Consider the following 16,265-nt stretch of genomic DNA (forward strand, 5'->3'; position numbering starts at 1 on the left):
TATCGAATAAAGCTCGCAATATCGTCAACAAAGTACTACAGAGGAATGCGTTTTATGCCCATCCTGAAAACATTTTGATTGCAATGATATGTGATACCGAAGAGTATGTAAGGGAACTAGGATGGAGAAGAATTTTCAATTCAAGAATATTATCATCTCACAGCACTCGTCAGCGAAAATTCACCCTGTCAATATGGCAGTTCAGTTCCGAACGTTACTTTGAGATGATAGACTGGCAAAATATTCCAGTTACGGAACCCCCAATGATGCGTGGTGTTGACAGCAGTGTGATAGAAGAGCACATCAAAACAAAGATGCCTCCCCAACAGTTGTTTCCTATGTTTCCCTGCCACACACAAGCCGTTGAGAGAGCCATTAAACTCGTGACAGATGCCTCATCACATGTGGTGGACAGCATTGAAAGAGATGGGTACATTAAAGCAATATTACAATCAAGGAAAAAAATTCCTCGGTTCCAGTCGAAACAAGATTTTATGATTCATTAGACAACCAGAACTAAGTTTGAACAATAATCTGGTGAACTGGTTAAAAGTTCTTCTTGTTTGTTGCATTTTTGACACAATTTCGTTTTTGTTTTTTTTTAACACAAGTTCTTGTTTATCGTTACATTGCTGTCAAACAAAGTTTACTCCTGTATGTGGTTCTTGTAGTAGCCTATCAAGTGAACGTTTAATTTTGGTTTGTAACTGACAAACTTGTGTAAACAAATCATGATAACAATTCACGTCGAAACTGTACAGTAGGCCTACATTCCATTTACGGAACCTGCAGATCATATTGATTTTATTCTAAAGTAAATTAGGCCTATGGGTTGCGTTTTATAGCTGTAACTGATCGAGCTTAGGCTACTATTGCTTTTAACATAAGCAAGACTACGTATTATAGTTTGTCAATTCGTATTATCATGTAAAGTTACTGGACAGAACATAAATGAGCGTACTGCGGTAACACCATCTCGCCCTTTTGTGACAAGTTTGTTTATTAAACAATGACAAAATTGCATCTCAAATTGGTGAAAATTCAGCATTTTGGTCGTCGATGCGGGGGCAGTAAACCTTAAGCTTCGAACATGCCTTTACATAGGAAAGTTCTGGGTACATCCCACTTACAGTTTATAACTAGCTATAAGAAAAATTATAAAAAAAATTATGTTAAAACGGAAAGTGAAATTTCCCACTTTTTTTCGAAAAATTGAAAGTTTGACCCCCTGCGGGGGCAGAAGATGCACCCCCAAACTGATGAAATTTTGCACACGTAATTTTTTCATGCATGTGCCACTTTTTATGACTAGCCGTTGTTGAATTTCAAAAAAAAGTCAAAAACGGCCCACCCTAGTATGCAGCTGTTCGTTGAATTGTGGAAGTTACTGCAAAAATTTTCTCCTCCACTCTCAGTCACCTCCTTTGTCAGTTCTTTACTGTTAGCTCGAACAGTTCCAACAATGGTTATATTTCTTTCTCTGTAGCAAACCAGCAAGATTCACACTAGTAAAGAAGTTATCTGTTGTGACGTTGTACCCGCTTTGTCTGTGTACTCTAAATTGGTGGTGATCCTGATCACTACATCTTCGGTGAAAAGTCTTCCATTTCGTTGCTCTCTTTCAATATCTCCGAGGTAGGGCAAGTACGGTACGGTATTGCCTACGTATTTGGAATGAACCTCGGCTAACACCCAGAATTTCATGCCAAACTTGTTTGGTTTGTTTGGCATGAACACGATAAAAGGGCATCTGTTTTCATTGGAAATACCGTTGTAGCTGTTCACGATTGGCAGGCTCCAATCCAGAGTGTAATTGTTGATGCAATTAGCAACAAGTCCTTCCAGTGGCTCTCGAATATGAATAAACTTATCTGTTGCAAATCGCTGATAGATTTGTGGAAGGTATTTGTAAACTCAGTAGGATGACCTAAAATCAAGCCGAGCGATGACACACATCCAGCCGAGCGTTGGACAATTCCCATGAGAAACGCTATAAGTAATTGGGATAACTATTCAATTAATTGTTTTCACACAGAAAATCTTTTATACTTGACAAATCTTATTAAATTTGCATGAGGTGTCGATTTCGACACCTCGGCAGTTAGAGGTATATCCGCACATTGTAGATAACATAAAAAGATTTTTTAGAAAATAATACTGAACTATAAAGTGTAAGCATAATTGAGAAGCTATAAAAAGTTTGAAAACGTTGCGATAACAATTAGGGCAATTGAGATGCGTGCTCCTGAACATTATTGACCACCTTGCAGTTACGGTGGTTCTCAACATTAATGCCTAATTCCTTCTTTGAAATACACAACTCTTGTCAATTTCTCCCCACAATAATTCACAAAACAATGCTAAAAACAGGTCGGCAGAAGTTTCAGTAGGCTACCACTTTCAGTTAGGCTATGACTTGATGGTAATCACAACGTGGTCTATTACATCTTAAAGCGTTGTAAAAACTCTACGCTGATCTAAAACTATGTGCTCAGTCATAAATAAATTAACCATTTCAATAGATTATTTAGATAAATTTACATTGGATTTACATTTCTTCCCAATTCCTTTCAACAGAATTATTCCTCCCTTTAAGTTAAAATATTTTCCTTACGGAGCCAAGTGGCTTCCTATAAGAACCACACTGTTGTAGCTGCTTAAGATCAACGTTCGCGTTATGCAACAGACGGCATTGATTACATCACGATCACGTCACCATAATTATTATTTTAATAATAGTTAGAATGAATCAAAATTACCATTCTACAGCAAATTACAGCAGCACCATTCATTGTTGCTACAATCAAACAACTAAACAAAACATACAAGTGTAAAATTAACTATAGTAACACAAATGAAACTAAATCTTTCGCTAACTCTGGCAAATTTTTAAATAGGTCTGTGGCCCATCTCAAAATCTTTCCATGGCCCACTAGTGAACCATAGCCCACTGGTTAAGAACCGCTGCTTTAGCTGGATGCTGAGGAATAAACTTTTGATAGCTTTAAAATTGGTGACATGAAAGCTTGATAACTTTCAATTCCATTTCAAGTGGGATCGCTGGTGCAGATTGCAGTCCTCCACATTGTAATGTATTGGAACCGCACCGTTGCACTCTTAATTTTGTGTGGGAATTTGCCCTTACCAGCGTCTCGCATTTTGCTTTACGCGCTTTTCATGACGTCGTAATTGGTCGCCTTTAAATAGGCTTCCTTGACAGTGTTGCGCCAGTTCCTTACAAACCAGCTCAGTGGCGAGTGGTTTCGCCTTCGCCTCTGGTGCTGGTAGATCTGAGATCGATTCCAGGTCGGGTTAAACCGAAGACTTTAAAAACGGTACCGATTGTGTTCTTTCTTGCATAACGCAGTGAGAATAAATCGGGTTATAATGTGATAACATCGTAAACCTAATATAAAAAATTAAAACATGAGCCCTGTCGCTAAAAGACCTTAGCTGTTGTAGAGCGACAATAAATAAAACCATGACATTATTATTATTACAGTTCCTTACATTCTTACATTTATTACGTTATTACAATTATAAGTTCAATCGACTTAGTGTCGGAGTCATCTTGTAGTGGTCGAATTCTATGCAACATTACACACATAACTCTGTCAGAAGCATCTTCCTCCTTCATGTCTTCTGTGACACAATCTCTCATTTCGGCCTTCCATGCTTTCTTTTACCAAATTTTAATTGCCTTTTTCTTCTTCTGAAGTAATCTTCTCTCCTTACGCCATAACCCAACTATTTAAGCTTTGTCTTTCTCAACTTGTTTTCCAGCTTTCCAACTTGCATTTATTCTCTAATCATTTAATTTCTTATTCTGTACTGTTTTGCCAACCCTAGAAACCATCGCAACATTTGCATTTCTGGTACTTGAAACTTCCCTTCCATTGTTTTTCTCAAAGCTACCGCCTGCATGCCAGACAACATTGAGGGTCTTACCATCGTTTATTAACCCTATCATAATACGAACTCTTTTCGTACGCGAAAGCACGTCATGGGCTGTCTTATCCCCGGTGATTAATCGGTGATTAATTAATCGCTAATAACGGGAGCTATGAAAATCACAGAGCCAAAATATTTCACAAGATAATAGCCATGTGTATTGTGCAAATACAAATTAAATTTTTACCCAACAAAGTGATTGAAATAAAGTGTTGAGATGAAAAGACGTCAGAAAGTAGGTTTTTATTCTAATTTCGCAAAAATAACTTCAAAATTGAAATTTTTGAATTATAACATAGAGTAATGCTAAACTAAACAAAAAATTGCTTTTGCTCATAAATATAAGGCATTTTTGGGCCTTTTTTACATTTCAAAATAATTGCAGTAACATTTATATTACACTTACATGAAATTATATATATCTAGCACTTTACGAAAATGACTAGCCACCTGAGACGCAGTGCTTATTGTGAAGGACAGGAAGGTAGACAAATGACCAGTTTATGTTTATAAAATTTGCAAAGAAAAAAAAAAAAGTCAAGAAAATTTACAATTCTAGCATACTTCCTTCTGAGAAACATTTCACTACTAGAGTGGGGCGTCCTCATAAAACCCCGTGTCTCTACAGACAGGGATAAACCTTCCCCTTAAATTGTTTTGGGTGCAAATAAATAAATGGGTATGTAGCTATAGGTAATCTTATGCAACAATCAAATGAAACGCCGTTTCTATTGTTTAAATTTAGACTAAAGTTGTTATCAAGGGTCTAGTGCTTTGACGGTTCACTGCTGGTTCACATATCAATGACGCTAAACCTTCAACATCTTCAGACTAAATTAAGCTGTTAAAGCTCCTAAAAAGGACTCAAGTTGCCAACCTCCTTTTGGTGAGTCCTGATAATTTAAGTTTTTGAAGGGAATGCAACAACAAAAGAGGTCCCCAGAATGGCAAAAAGATAAACCCTTGGCCTCAGTTGTCCAACCAGAGGTATTCATTTTCCTGATTCTGCTCAAGTGCATTTTGTATTGCAGGCAGTTCTACCTGTCATTAGGGTCGAAGTAACACTTTTTCAGTTGAAAGTGGTAGGCCAAACTCCTATTATCGAACCTGCTGAGCTTCGTTGCGAAGAAGCCACTCTGTCTCTCGGTCGGCGGCATTGGAGCCCAACCACTTTCTTTCCAAGGTCTTTGGTCCTTCAAACTAGCACACACGTCGAATGAAATCAAGACACCGATTCAGGCCAGCCGCTCAACTTCTAATCAACGAAGCTCATGGACAAATCATCTCTGTGACTAATTGGGCGGTAAATTTTGAATGTAAGTCAAGCACCACCAGCTTTCATTAGTTCATCACCGACGCCAACACTTGTCCCACTGACCTGATTGATACCGAGACAGGCGTGGGTGCGCCACAACTGTCTTCGTACAGGCTTCGGGCTTTTCCGCTTGATCGTGCACCAATGAGGAATGCTTTCTTTCTCTGTTTATGAATGCGGTGCTGAGAAACAGACCACATACCATACCATCAACGACTGTAACATCCTCAGCCTGCCTAATGGAGTAGAAGGACTGCCTCTCTTGGATGGTGAAACAAAACAATAGAATACTCTCTAGCAGCCTTCTCGTGTAGTCTTGGAACGTCGTGAATCTGAAGTGGTAAAAAAAGATAGATCCTCGGCTCAAGGTGCTCATACGACGATGATTATAATAAAAATGAACATGTAATGGATGCCCGCTGGGGACCACGCAAACAGCAATCACAGATGTAACACAACTGGTAACTGCGAAGTGGCACACAGTCATCCACCGAGCTACTACCATATTGTCGTATGATATTAAGTGTCTTGTAGACACAAAGTCGCGTGGTCTGGAGCGGTGTCGAACGGATGTCCTTTCAAGCATCACTTGGATACTGCAAATTAATTGAATTAACAAACAAGTAGATAATTACTTACTGATTTCACAATTATCCCCTGAAACATGGTCTGAACATTCACATATGTATCCGATCCCCCTACGGTGGCAACTCCCTCTGTTTCGACAAGGATTATTTTCACAAGGGTTTGTTACATCTGCAAAGAAAACATTATTTCAACAAAAGTATATTTTTTCAGGTTAACTCTCATTTAAAGTGATTAATTAAACCTTTTACTTCACCAAATACGAGTTAAACACAGATTTGTAGTTGTTACTGTTACGTTTTGGATGATAATTGTTCTTAGTTGCAATCCAAAACATGAATGGTATTTTATGGTAGCAGTTTTTTGACAAACCAACATTGATTGATTGATTGAATCTTTACCCTCGGACTGGGAAAGCTTCTTGCAGAGCTTAATCCTGACAGTTTTGCATACTTGTAGAGGCTTTAAACCACTGACGCAGGCCCGGTCACCGAGATTGACAGAGTGAAGTTTCCGATTGTTGAAGTTTGTTGCCGGGAAATTATTCCATCTATTAGATTCCGCTGAATGGAGAGCAGTCCTTAACGTGCGTTGCTCAAGCGCACACCCCAATAGTCGAACCAGCGCCGCTTGATCTTGAAGCTTCTTCGTTCCAGAAGTCATGCGCTAACCAACTAAACTATCGGGGCGGAGACATATTAGACAAGGTTCAGTGTTTGTAACTTCGTCAAAGATTAATCACTTAAGATTAATCATCAAGTGTTAATAGATGACATTAAGTAAAATTGTTGTCTTTTTTTATTGTTAATTGGCTAGTGACTAAATGGTATAGGTTAGTATTAAGGTTGTCACAAATTTTCTCATGGTCCCACCTTTTGTTCACAAAGTAAACCAATCATTATGAAAATATGGAATCAGCTCGTATGGATATCACAATCAAGTGACGCTTCGAACATGACCCAATATCTAAGACTAAGTGATTGATCACATTTATTCAATAAGTTATTTAAAATCGGCTTACCCAAGCATGGTGTGGTTACTAATAGAAATTGTTGAAAACCTACCTCGTTGGCAAATGTAATATCTTTTCCACGAACAATTGATGTCGTTCCACCGACCACCAGGGTAGTTGATCACTCCGCAGTGCTCGTTGCCCCCGTGATTGTTTGGTTCACCAAACGCCCAATGATGGAATTGTGTTTGTCCTTGTCTGTTGAGCGCAACGCTAGAACCATCCGCGTAATTCCAGTTCTGTGTAGTTTGACCAGTCATTCCTACGTAATAACTGATGGTGGGTGGCAATCGGTTGATTTCTTCAACGAGGCGACTTTGTACTTCTGGTGTCTTGATCATCGCTAACCTTCCCCCTCTACCAAGTCCTTGACAACTGCGATGAGCTTCGGCGTATCTCACACCTCTTTGAAATATCGTGTAGACTGTCCTACCAAGAGCTGGATACCAATGATAACAATTAAAATAACTCTAATCAATCAAGAGATTTCAAAGAATTATTTCCGATTTATAGCAGCTATAAACTATCATAACATATCACATCTTATGCATTGAGTAGAGACATTTCTGTGCAGATGGTAACACAGAACAATATTACGTCACGTAATTGTAGTCGTTAACTATTTTCAAAAGAACAAAATATTGTTTGAACTGATGATCCGAGAAATCCATAAATCTGTTCTGCTTGCAACCTTTAGTAATGAATTTAATGTTTCTTTCCTTTTCGCAATGCTTACTTATTTCCACAGGATCCGGCGTGGAACGACAAGGAGTACGCTCGCAAACTGCATAGAGCACTGATCGTCCTTGACATTCTTGTCCAACAGATCCAACGCATGTTCTTCGTCTGGTAAGGACGCCGATTCCGCATGTTACCGAGCATCGTTCAATCGATCCCCATTGACTCCAGCTTCCTTTGAATGATAAAAAGACTCAACAATTATACGACATACTTCTGCATAATTTTTTTTGTTAAATGCCGCTTCTCTATGAGCATAAAAGAAAAATATTATTTAAGTTCTATGATAAATAATTATATTAAGGCTGCTATGTTTGTAACTGCAGCATTTTATGGAGCCAACATTATGTATCGCAATTATGATACATAATGTTGACTCCATGAAATGCTGCAGTTACAAACATTACAATGAAAAAATGAGAGATGTACGTATACGCCGCAAATTCTACGCCGTAGATTTGCGGGGTAGACTTTTTGTTTACGCTAACGCTTACGGCCACATTTTTTTGGATACTGTAGTTGTCGCTTGAGGCTACGCCGCAAAGTTTTCGCGTTTTTTTAGGGTATAGCGTCAACGTATACTTTTTAATGTCTTAGCTCTTGTGTGCATTTTTTATCAAACTGCGAAATGTTGACGTTTTGCACGTGACGAAGATCTAAAGCAGAGGTCACCAAACTTTTTTCTCTGAGGGCCGGATTGCTGCGACATTAACAGCTGCAGGCCGGATGCAAATTGCGAAAAGACGTAGGCTACAACTATTTAGAATCTCCATTGACTTGAATTGGGCACAATAAATATCAAAGTCTGCGGTGGAAAAGCAAAGTTGTGAAGAAAATCGAAAGGTTGCTGGAAAAGTGATACACTACTGTGTGATACACTACAGGGCATTTTACACTACAGCTGTAATTTCTGCAGCACGTGGCGGGCCGGATGAAATCAGTTCGCGGGCTGGTTTTGGCCGCGGGCCGTAGTTTGGTGACCCCTGATCTAAAGTAAACAAACTAACACAAACATTCTCGTCTCGCACGAGACGAAGATCTCCGAAGATCTCCTGTTTTTTTAAAAAAAAATTAAATTGTCCTCCGAGGACACCCAAAAATGTTCAAATGCCCTCTTTTTTTACATTTGCTGTTTTCTTGCTCATATTTTCAACAGGATTTCATTGCATCATTGTGATGTGACTTTTTTGCAATTTCCATCCATTTTTGCGCCAATGCAACATGCTGATTTATAGATTTTCAAAAAAACGTTGACGTACTATTTGATCTGCTGTTCTAAACAATCTTAGACGTTCGTTGAAACATACTAGGCTACATTGCTTTGCGATTGTCTAGCCAAATAATGGTCAGCGATGAGTGCGAGTGGAACTGCAAATCTACTTGTGAGGAAATTTCCTCATTTGAGAAATCTGATCAACAAATTTATGAAATAAAAATTGGGACAAAATCAAGAAAAAAAAAAATGAAGTAAATCACAAAGAAATAAAACATTAAAAAACGCAAAAACTTGAAAAAGAGTTTGACATGTTTACATTTTAAGCTTCTCACACTTTTACAATAAATCATTGTTTTTCCCAGATCTACTTTGTATTGATTCAGCGCTTGTAGACGTTGCTGATTAACAACTTAATAGTTTGACTAATTTGTCAAGTGAAGCACATCGAAAAAAAAATATCCAATATGCACTGTGCATAACATAAATATTTCAAAAATATTTATTTTTAAAATATATCGTGGCATGGATACTTACACCTTATGTGGGTGCAAACGTAGAATGGATTTAATCTGTGATGCAGCCACAATAGTACAAGAAAGATGACAGCCGTTTAGTTGAGTCTGTCCTTTGCATCTCATTAACAGCTGCATACATTATAGGCCTACAAATTCAATTAGGCTATATTTCATGCAAGTAATTTTATGATATCGTTAAAGCTAATCCTTTTTTTCTGAAAAAAGTTAAGGCATGGCTACCTGCAGGTAGGCTACTGCTTGATTTGTCACTTTTTTATTACATTATCACATCACATATTTATTTTGTTGCACAAATCTAACAAATCGGCTTGCGAAAAACTAATTTGTCTGTTTTTTGTGTCTCTGTTTTTTGCTGCATACGTCTATAATTATCCAAAAGGAGGTGAAAAAGATTTTTCATATGTAACATTCTACTTGTATTTTACCCGCTGGCGAAACGTGTCCTCTTTTAAGGCGATGAAAATATGGTGGCCTAATCTTAACAAACTCAAATATTTGGTCTCCGACCGTGATTGCTTGCATGGTGTTGTACTCTGTATGTTATATGTAGTACATCACTTTGCCTTTGCCGGTTATACTTGTTGTAGTCTAATGTTTGGCACCTAGCAAACAAAATGAGTTTACGCTAGTGTATGCGCTGACGCCGCCAACTTTTTTACAAGTTGCGTTGACGCATACGGAATATGGTTTTTCGAAAGTTTGCGTTTACGCTGACGGCGTCAATATTGTTTGTATACGCGTACATCACTGGAAACAATACAATTATAATGCTACAATGTAACACAGTCACATTAACCTTATGGTGCCAGCCTTCTCGCGGTGAGTCTCGGTAACTGTAAAACATGCTATTAACAACAAACACAAAGTGGTATATCTGGGGTGGTAAAAGGATGAACACTCGGCCCCAAAGAACGAAGAAAGATGCCAGAAGCCACAATAGCCTCCAGCTCATCGTCGAAGGCCTTCCAATTGATAAAGTTAACGTCTTACAAAGAAACGCACAACAACAAAAGACCCTCATCATTATCTTCCAGTACCCACTGCTACAGTGTAGACAAGCTAGTGAGCAAAATTACTCATTATCTGGATCAATCATAAGCAGGAAACATGGCCTAACCACATTTGTCCACTACAAGCTGAACTGGAGCCTGATCGAACAATCTCCTTTCGACAGAGATTGAATGGTTGACTGCTGACGCCAATGGCTACAAAATTGTCACCCCTGCCTCTATGCTGGTGATTTTAGTTACCAGCACGTAGACTGGGGCTATCGCACCACCATCCTTGCTAGTGCATGTCTGGAAAACTGAGAATCAAACAACAACTATGCCCCATTGTACAACCCCAAAGACGTAGCCAGCTTTACATCTGGACGATGGGGTACTGGAACAAACCCATATATAGCCTTTGCAAGCACTGGCCACGATATTCAGCTTCCAGACAGATGTGTTCTACAAAATTTAAGATGCTGGATTCAAGGACAAATTGCGCAGATGAATATTAGAATACTAATGATTTGGAAAGAGCAAACCATTGACGTGAATGACTGCTACTTCTTAACATTTATGTTCGTGCAGCAGAAGATTTAAAAATGACCTCTACTTCAAACATGGAAGATCTTACATGGAAGATCACTTGATTCTACAGCTTCTAAAGGCTTTCATTTCAAGAATGCACTCTCACAACTAAACTACTGCAGCATCTGCACTGTGTATTTACTTTGCTAAACAATACACGCTGTTGTTTGAACTTATATAACTGTGTGGGGCATGGAAAGATTGGTTGCCAATTTAGGTACAAAACTTTTACTTTTGACAAAGTAACTATGAAAATTGTTGCATTGAAGCTAAAAATATAAAGAATCTGCATGTAAAAAAAAAACACTGACCTGATTGGTGAAAACAGAATTCATATTCCGAAATAGCTTACCAAAATTGACAAACGGCAAAAAAACTGAGCTTAAATATTTTTAGGGCTGCAAATTTGTTGGATAGTGATTAAAACTTTAAATCATAACACTGCAGTATAGCGTTCATATATTTACTTCTTCTTTGACAAGGGGCAGTGTTGCATTGGTTGGTTTCCACTCTTGACCCAGGCGCACAAGCCCCATCACCACTCTGAGGCCCTGGGCACGTGCGAGTTCTATGCCTCTGTCCACCACCGCATCTCTTCGTACAACCACTCCAAGCCCCCCAGTTTCTCCAAATACCTAGAAAAAACAAAGTAACCTTTCTTGAAAACTTTATAAAAAGAGTAGAGAAATTGCAGTAAAAAATAGATTTATAATTCTATGGGTACTGCTGCTGCATGTTATGAATCCATACTCATTACTCATTCATCACAAATCCTCAAATTAGGGTTTAATAAACAAAACACACGATATAGCTGAACATAAACATAGCGGTTAACATCAACATAATAAGGTAGTAGGTTAGGTATTAACTTAAATAAGGAGATTATACAGTAGGGTGGATCGTTTTTCAACTTTTTTTCTTAATCGCTTATTAATAGTGCGGAAAAGCTGTGCACTGACATTGTAAGCACAACACAAAAAAAAATTTTCAAAAATTTTAATATCTTGGGTCGCCCCAAAGAAGTTGAAATATTGGAAAAAGTGAAAAATTTCCAAAAATTTTATTTTTTGTTTTAGTTTTTAATCGCTTGTTAAGAGCGCGGAAAAGCTGTGCACTGACATTGTAAGAACAACACAAAAAAAAAATTTCAAAAATTTTAATATCTTGGGTTGCCCCAAAGAAGTTGAAATATTAGAAAAAGTGGAAAATTTCTAAAAATTTTATTTTTTGTTTTAATTTTAATCGCTTCAGAAAATTTCCGAAAATCAATATTTTCTTCGCATTGCTGATCTCATGGTTGTCTGTATCCTATTTAATAACATGAATATTCACCAACGTTTGCTTCCTTCCCCTTAGTGCGGACCTTTTGTGTGTTATGTGTAGGTAACACAGCACACACTTGACTTACTGCAGGTTTCAAGCTGTATCTCTCACACGCAGCTACACGGATCGCAAATCGATATCATGACGACGACCATAACTCTAATTTCGTCCCACCATACTAGACCACCTGACCTGTAGCATCTGCTGCCTTGCACGACGTAGGTATGGTAATGGTTAGTGCTGATAAAACTGGTATTATTGATAGAAACAAAGTTGGAGATCAAAAAGTAGAAATCGAGAAGAATTGCAAGAGTCCAGGTCGGATGTTTTACTCGATTTGTATTTTGATGGCAGAAAAGACAAGACACTATTTAAAGATTGAAGTAGACGATTATGGGGTGTCTCACAGAAGATCTGTTGTTGAAGAGCATATGTATATTATCGCCGAACCTGGATCTCAGTATTTAAGTCCAGCCGCAGGAACAGCCAGAAGCATTGCCGACTCCATAATATCAGCAGTTCATGATAGAGGAACAGACACCAGCTTAATAACAGCCGTGAGGTGTAATGGTAGGCTACTGTGGTAAATACGGGTCATGCAGGCGGTGTTATCCGACTGTTAAAATTAGAGTTTCAAAAACCGCTGCAATGGTTGGTATATCAACTCCACGCAAATAAATTACCCCAGCGGCAGTGCGGCATCTTTTTGAGTTTTTGGATGGCAGTACAACTGGTTCTCGTGGTTATTCCGGACAGATTGGAAAGGCTTTACTTACATGTGATAAAATGCCTATCCGACAATTTGAGTCAATACCAAGTAATTTTCCTCATATGGGGGTGACTGATTTAAGCACGGACCTAAGATACCTCTGGGACATTTGTCATTGCGTTTGTACAGGAAAAATGTCCAGTTCACTCGCCACAAGAAGTCCAGGTAACCTTAATAACTCACGCTGGCTAACTGTGAGGAATCGCATTCTACGGTTGTACTGTATATAGGGACCACAGAACCCTCTGAGCTCTGATAACTGAAAAACGTTAGCTACCTTTATCATGAAGGTATATGCTCCTATGTGGTTCGAAACAAAGTGCAATTCACTGTGTATCAGCGGTGCTGTTCATCTATGGCAAACGATCAGCAAATCTCACTACCTGTCGGATAAACTAAAGGCCATTGTCGATCCTGTCATTCAAAGAAATGGATTTTTTGGCCACAGCGAAAACAAACCTTTATCAATGCTGTTTGACAAAGAATCACAGGGGTGTGAGCTGGGAATACGCGGTATACTGTTTGCATGAGAAACTCCCGTTTGCACTGAAATCCGACGCTTCAAACTGCCAAAATTCAATTTTACTGCTGTCAGTTGACAGTTATGTTGATAATGATATGCTGGCAAACCGATAACGACAAAAAATGACAACAGAGAACTTTGGTCGGTCAAAAACATCAACACAAGCCAACATTTTCTCAATTTCCCCTGCCACACGCAAGCAGTCGAGCGAGGTGTCAAGGTTGTCACGGAGGTCTCTGTTGCAGTATGTGGTGTCGCTAACCAGCACGATGTATTCATCAGAAGTCGGCAACAATCCAGGAAAGACATGCCGCGTCTCAATACAAAACAAGATTTTAGATTATGTTCTTAAAAGGTTTGCGTATCCTATATGTACTTGTAATTCTACTTGTAAATATTGATTTTCTGCGTAAATACAATGATTCGCGGGAGGTAGTGCAGTTCCAAATGGGTAAAAATGAAATTTTTAAAAATTTGCAATTTCTTTTTGAATTTTAAACTTTGTTGCCGCACCCCAAGATATTAATTTTTTTGGAAATTTATTTTTGCGTTGTGCTTACAATGTCAGTGCACAACTTTTCCGCGTTCTCAATAAGTGATTAAAAATTAAAACAAATAATAATTTTTTCAGAAATTTCCCACTTTTTCTAATATTTCAACTTCTTTGGGGCAACCCAAGATATTAAAATTTTTGAAATTTTTTTTTTTGTGTTGTGCTTACAATGTCAGTGCACAGCTTTTCCGCGCTCTTAACAAGCGATTAAAAACTAAAACAAAAAATAAAATTTTTGGAAATTTTCCACTTTTTCCAATATTTCAACTTCTTTGGGGCAACCCAAGATATTAAAATTTTTGAAAATTTTTTTTTGTGTTGTGCTTACAATGTCAGTGCACAACTTTTCCGCACTATTAATAAGCAATTAAGAAAAAAAGTTGAAAAACGATCCACCCTATTATACAGTACACTACAGCTTACAAACTAAAGATTGCATGCAACTGAAATGTCTTTACTACTAAACAATCTGCTGTATGAAGCTACGCTTCTAGAACACAAGTAAAATGTCGTGACAGGTATTTGATTGTTTAAACGAGCAATTACCTACCGTCACAGTACCGCAAGGAAAAGCAATAGAAATTATTAGGCATGAGGACCCTGTAGACCCTGTAGCAACCTTTTTGTGACTCGAAAAAAACTTTTTGCTCCCCGGTAGCAACTGTTTGCGACCTGGAACTGGATTGCGACCCGTTAGTTGGGACACCTGATCTAGTATTTTGTTATCACAATTTTCCTACTTTATGACGTCACAGTGAATTACCTCTACACGTTGGTCGTTGCATTGAAAACCTTCCATTGATCTGACAAGAGATGGTTGATGACTTTCCAACTATTTGAAATTGTGGATCACAAGTATAAGTTACACTTTCTCCAATTGAAACTCTAATCCGGCGAGTGGAAACACTGCCGAACCGCGATGGACGCGGTACTGTGCACGTTATTTCTGTAATAACCAAAAATATTCACCAAATTAAAAAATAATTCATGAAAGAGTTCATAAATAACTCAAAGTTGATTAATGTGTTTGAGTTTGCGTTGTTGTTGTTGTTGATCTTTTCCATTAGCTCACGGCAACACTGTTTACTTTAAAAAGTAAAATGTCCAATCAAAGATATTTGCAGTAAACAACACACAATAGTCATTTCTAAAGTATTCTTGGAAAGTTACGGTTGTATGAGCATGGTAGTTGTTCGATCGAAATAAACGTTTAGCACAGTGTTCTATACACCCAATGGCAAGTTTTGGCACCCCAAGCTAAGCAAAATGAGGAGAAACGTTTTTCACCCACTTAAATCGATCCACCTTAGACTGCAGTTGTTGGCAGTGGTCAGAATATCGTAGCTTTGTGTGCCACTTTTGCAATACAGTGCTGTCATTTGTCACACATACTTTTGCATGTTTTGATAAAATGTAATTTCGACATTTCTGAAGTAAAAGTTTTAATCTTCTGTTTCAGGGTGTTTTGTGACATGGCCTACAGTCGTTGGTAGTGGTCAGAATATAGTGGCTTTGTGTGCCACTTTTGCAATACAGTGCTGTCATTTGTCACACATACTTTTGCATGTTTTGATAAAATGTAATTTCGACATTTCTGAAGTAAAACTTTTAATCTTCTGTTTCAGGGTGTTTTGTGACATGGCCTACAGTCGTTGGCAGTGGTCAGAATATCGTGGCTTGTGTGCCACTTTTTGCAATACAGTGCTGTCATTTGTCACGCATGTCACCATGCAATACTTTTGCATGTTTTGATAAAATGTAATTTCGAGACTACTAAAGTAAGACTTATTTTAAATGTATGTAATGCATGTGATGGTACATTGAGAAAACATTAGCTGTTGTTAGCAATGTGTTGATGTGTGTGTTTGCCACTATATTAGAGGGAATGAATGATGATCTTCCAGTCATTGGATCTGGCCGTCCCTGTGTGTCTAAGTGACACTCTCTGAAGCAGAGTATGGATATATGTTGCAACTGCTCACCTAAGTAACCAAAGTCAGAGGATCTTATAACATGATTGTGATGATGCCAGGATCTTTTAACTATTTTAAGCGGATGACCTTTGGAGTCATGGGACACCCAGGTGGCGGTGGACTATCCCCAAGCAATCTCAAATATTGGTTTTAAGTTTATGCGGCAATTTTAGTACATCAGATATTTTGATTAA

The 16,265-nt window shown here is 38.2% G+C and overlaps 1 protein-coding gene across 1 annotated transcript in view; it reads right to left on the minus strand.

Moving 5' to 3' along the window:
• LOC145779150 (complement receptor type 2-like) overlaps positions 1-16,265 on the minus strand; it is a 399,260-nt gene that overhangs the window by 13,866 nt on the left and 369,129 nt on the right. The window contains exons 9-10 of the mRNA XM_082590730.1: positions 14,862-15,044; positions 11,398-11,565 (exon numbers count right to left, since the gene is read on the minus strand). Coding sequence (XP_082446856.1) covers positions 11,398-11,565; positions 14,862-15,044 — 351 coding nt within the window. The remainder of the gene's footprint in view (positions 1-11,397; positions 11,566-14,861; positions 15,045-16,265) is intronic.

This window comes from Aplidium turbinatum, chromosome 1, assembly GCF_918807975.1.
Source record: "Aplidium turbinatum chromosome 1, kaAplTurb1.1, whole genome shotgun sequence".
Taxonomy (NCBI): Eukaryota; Metazoa; Chordata; class Ascidiacea; order Aplousobranchia; family Polyclinidae; genus Aplidium; species Aplidium turbinatum.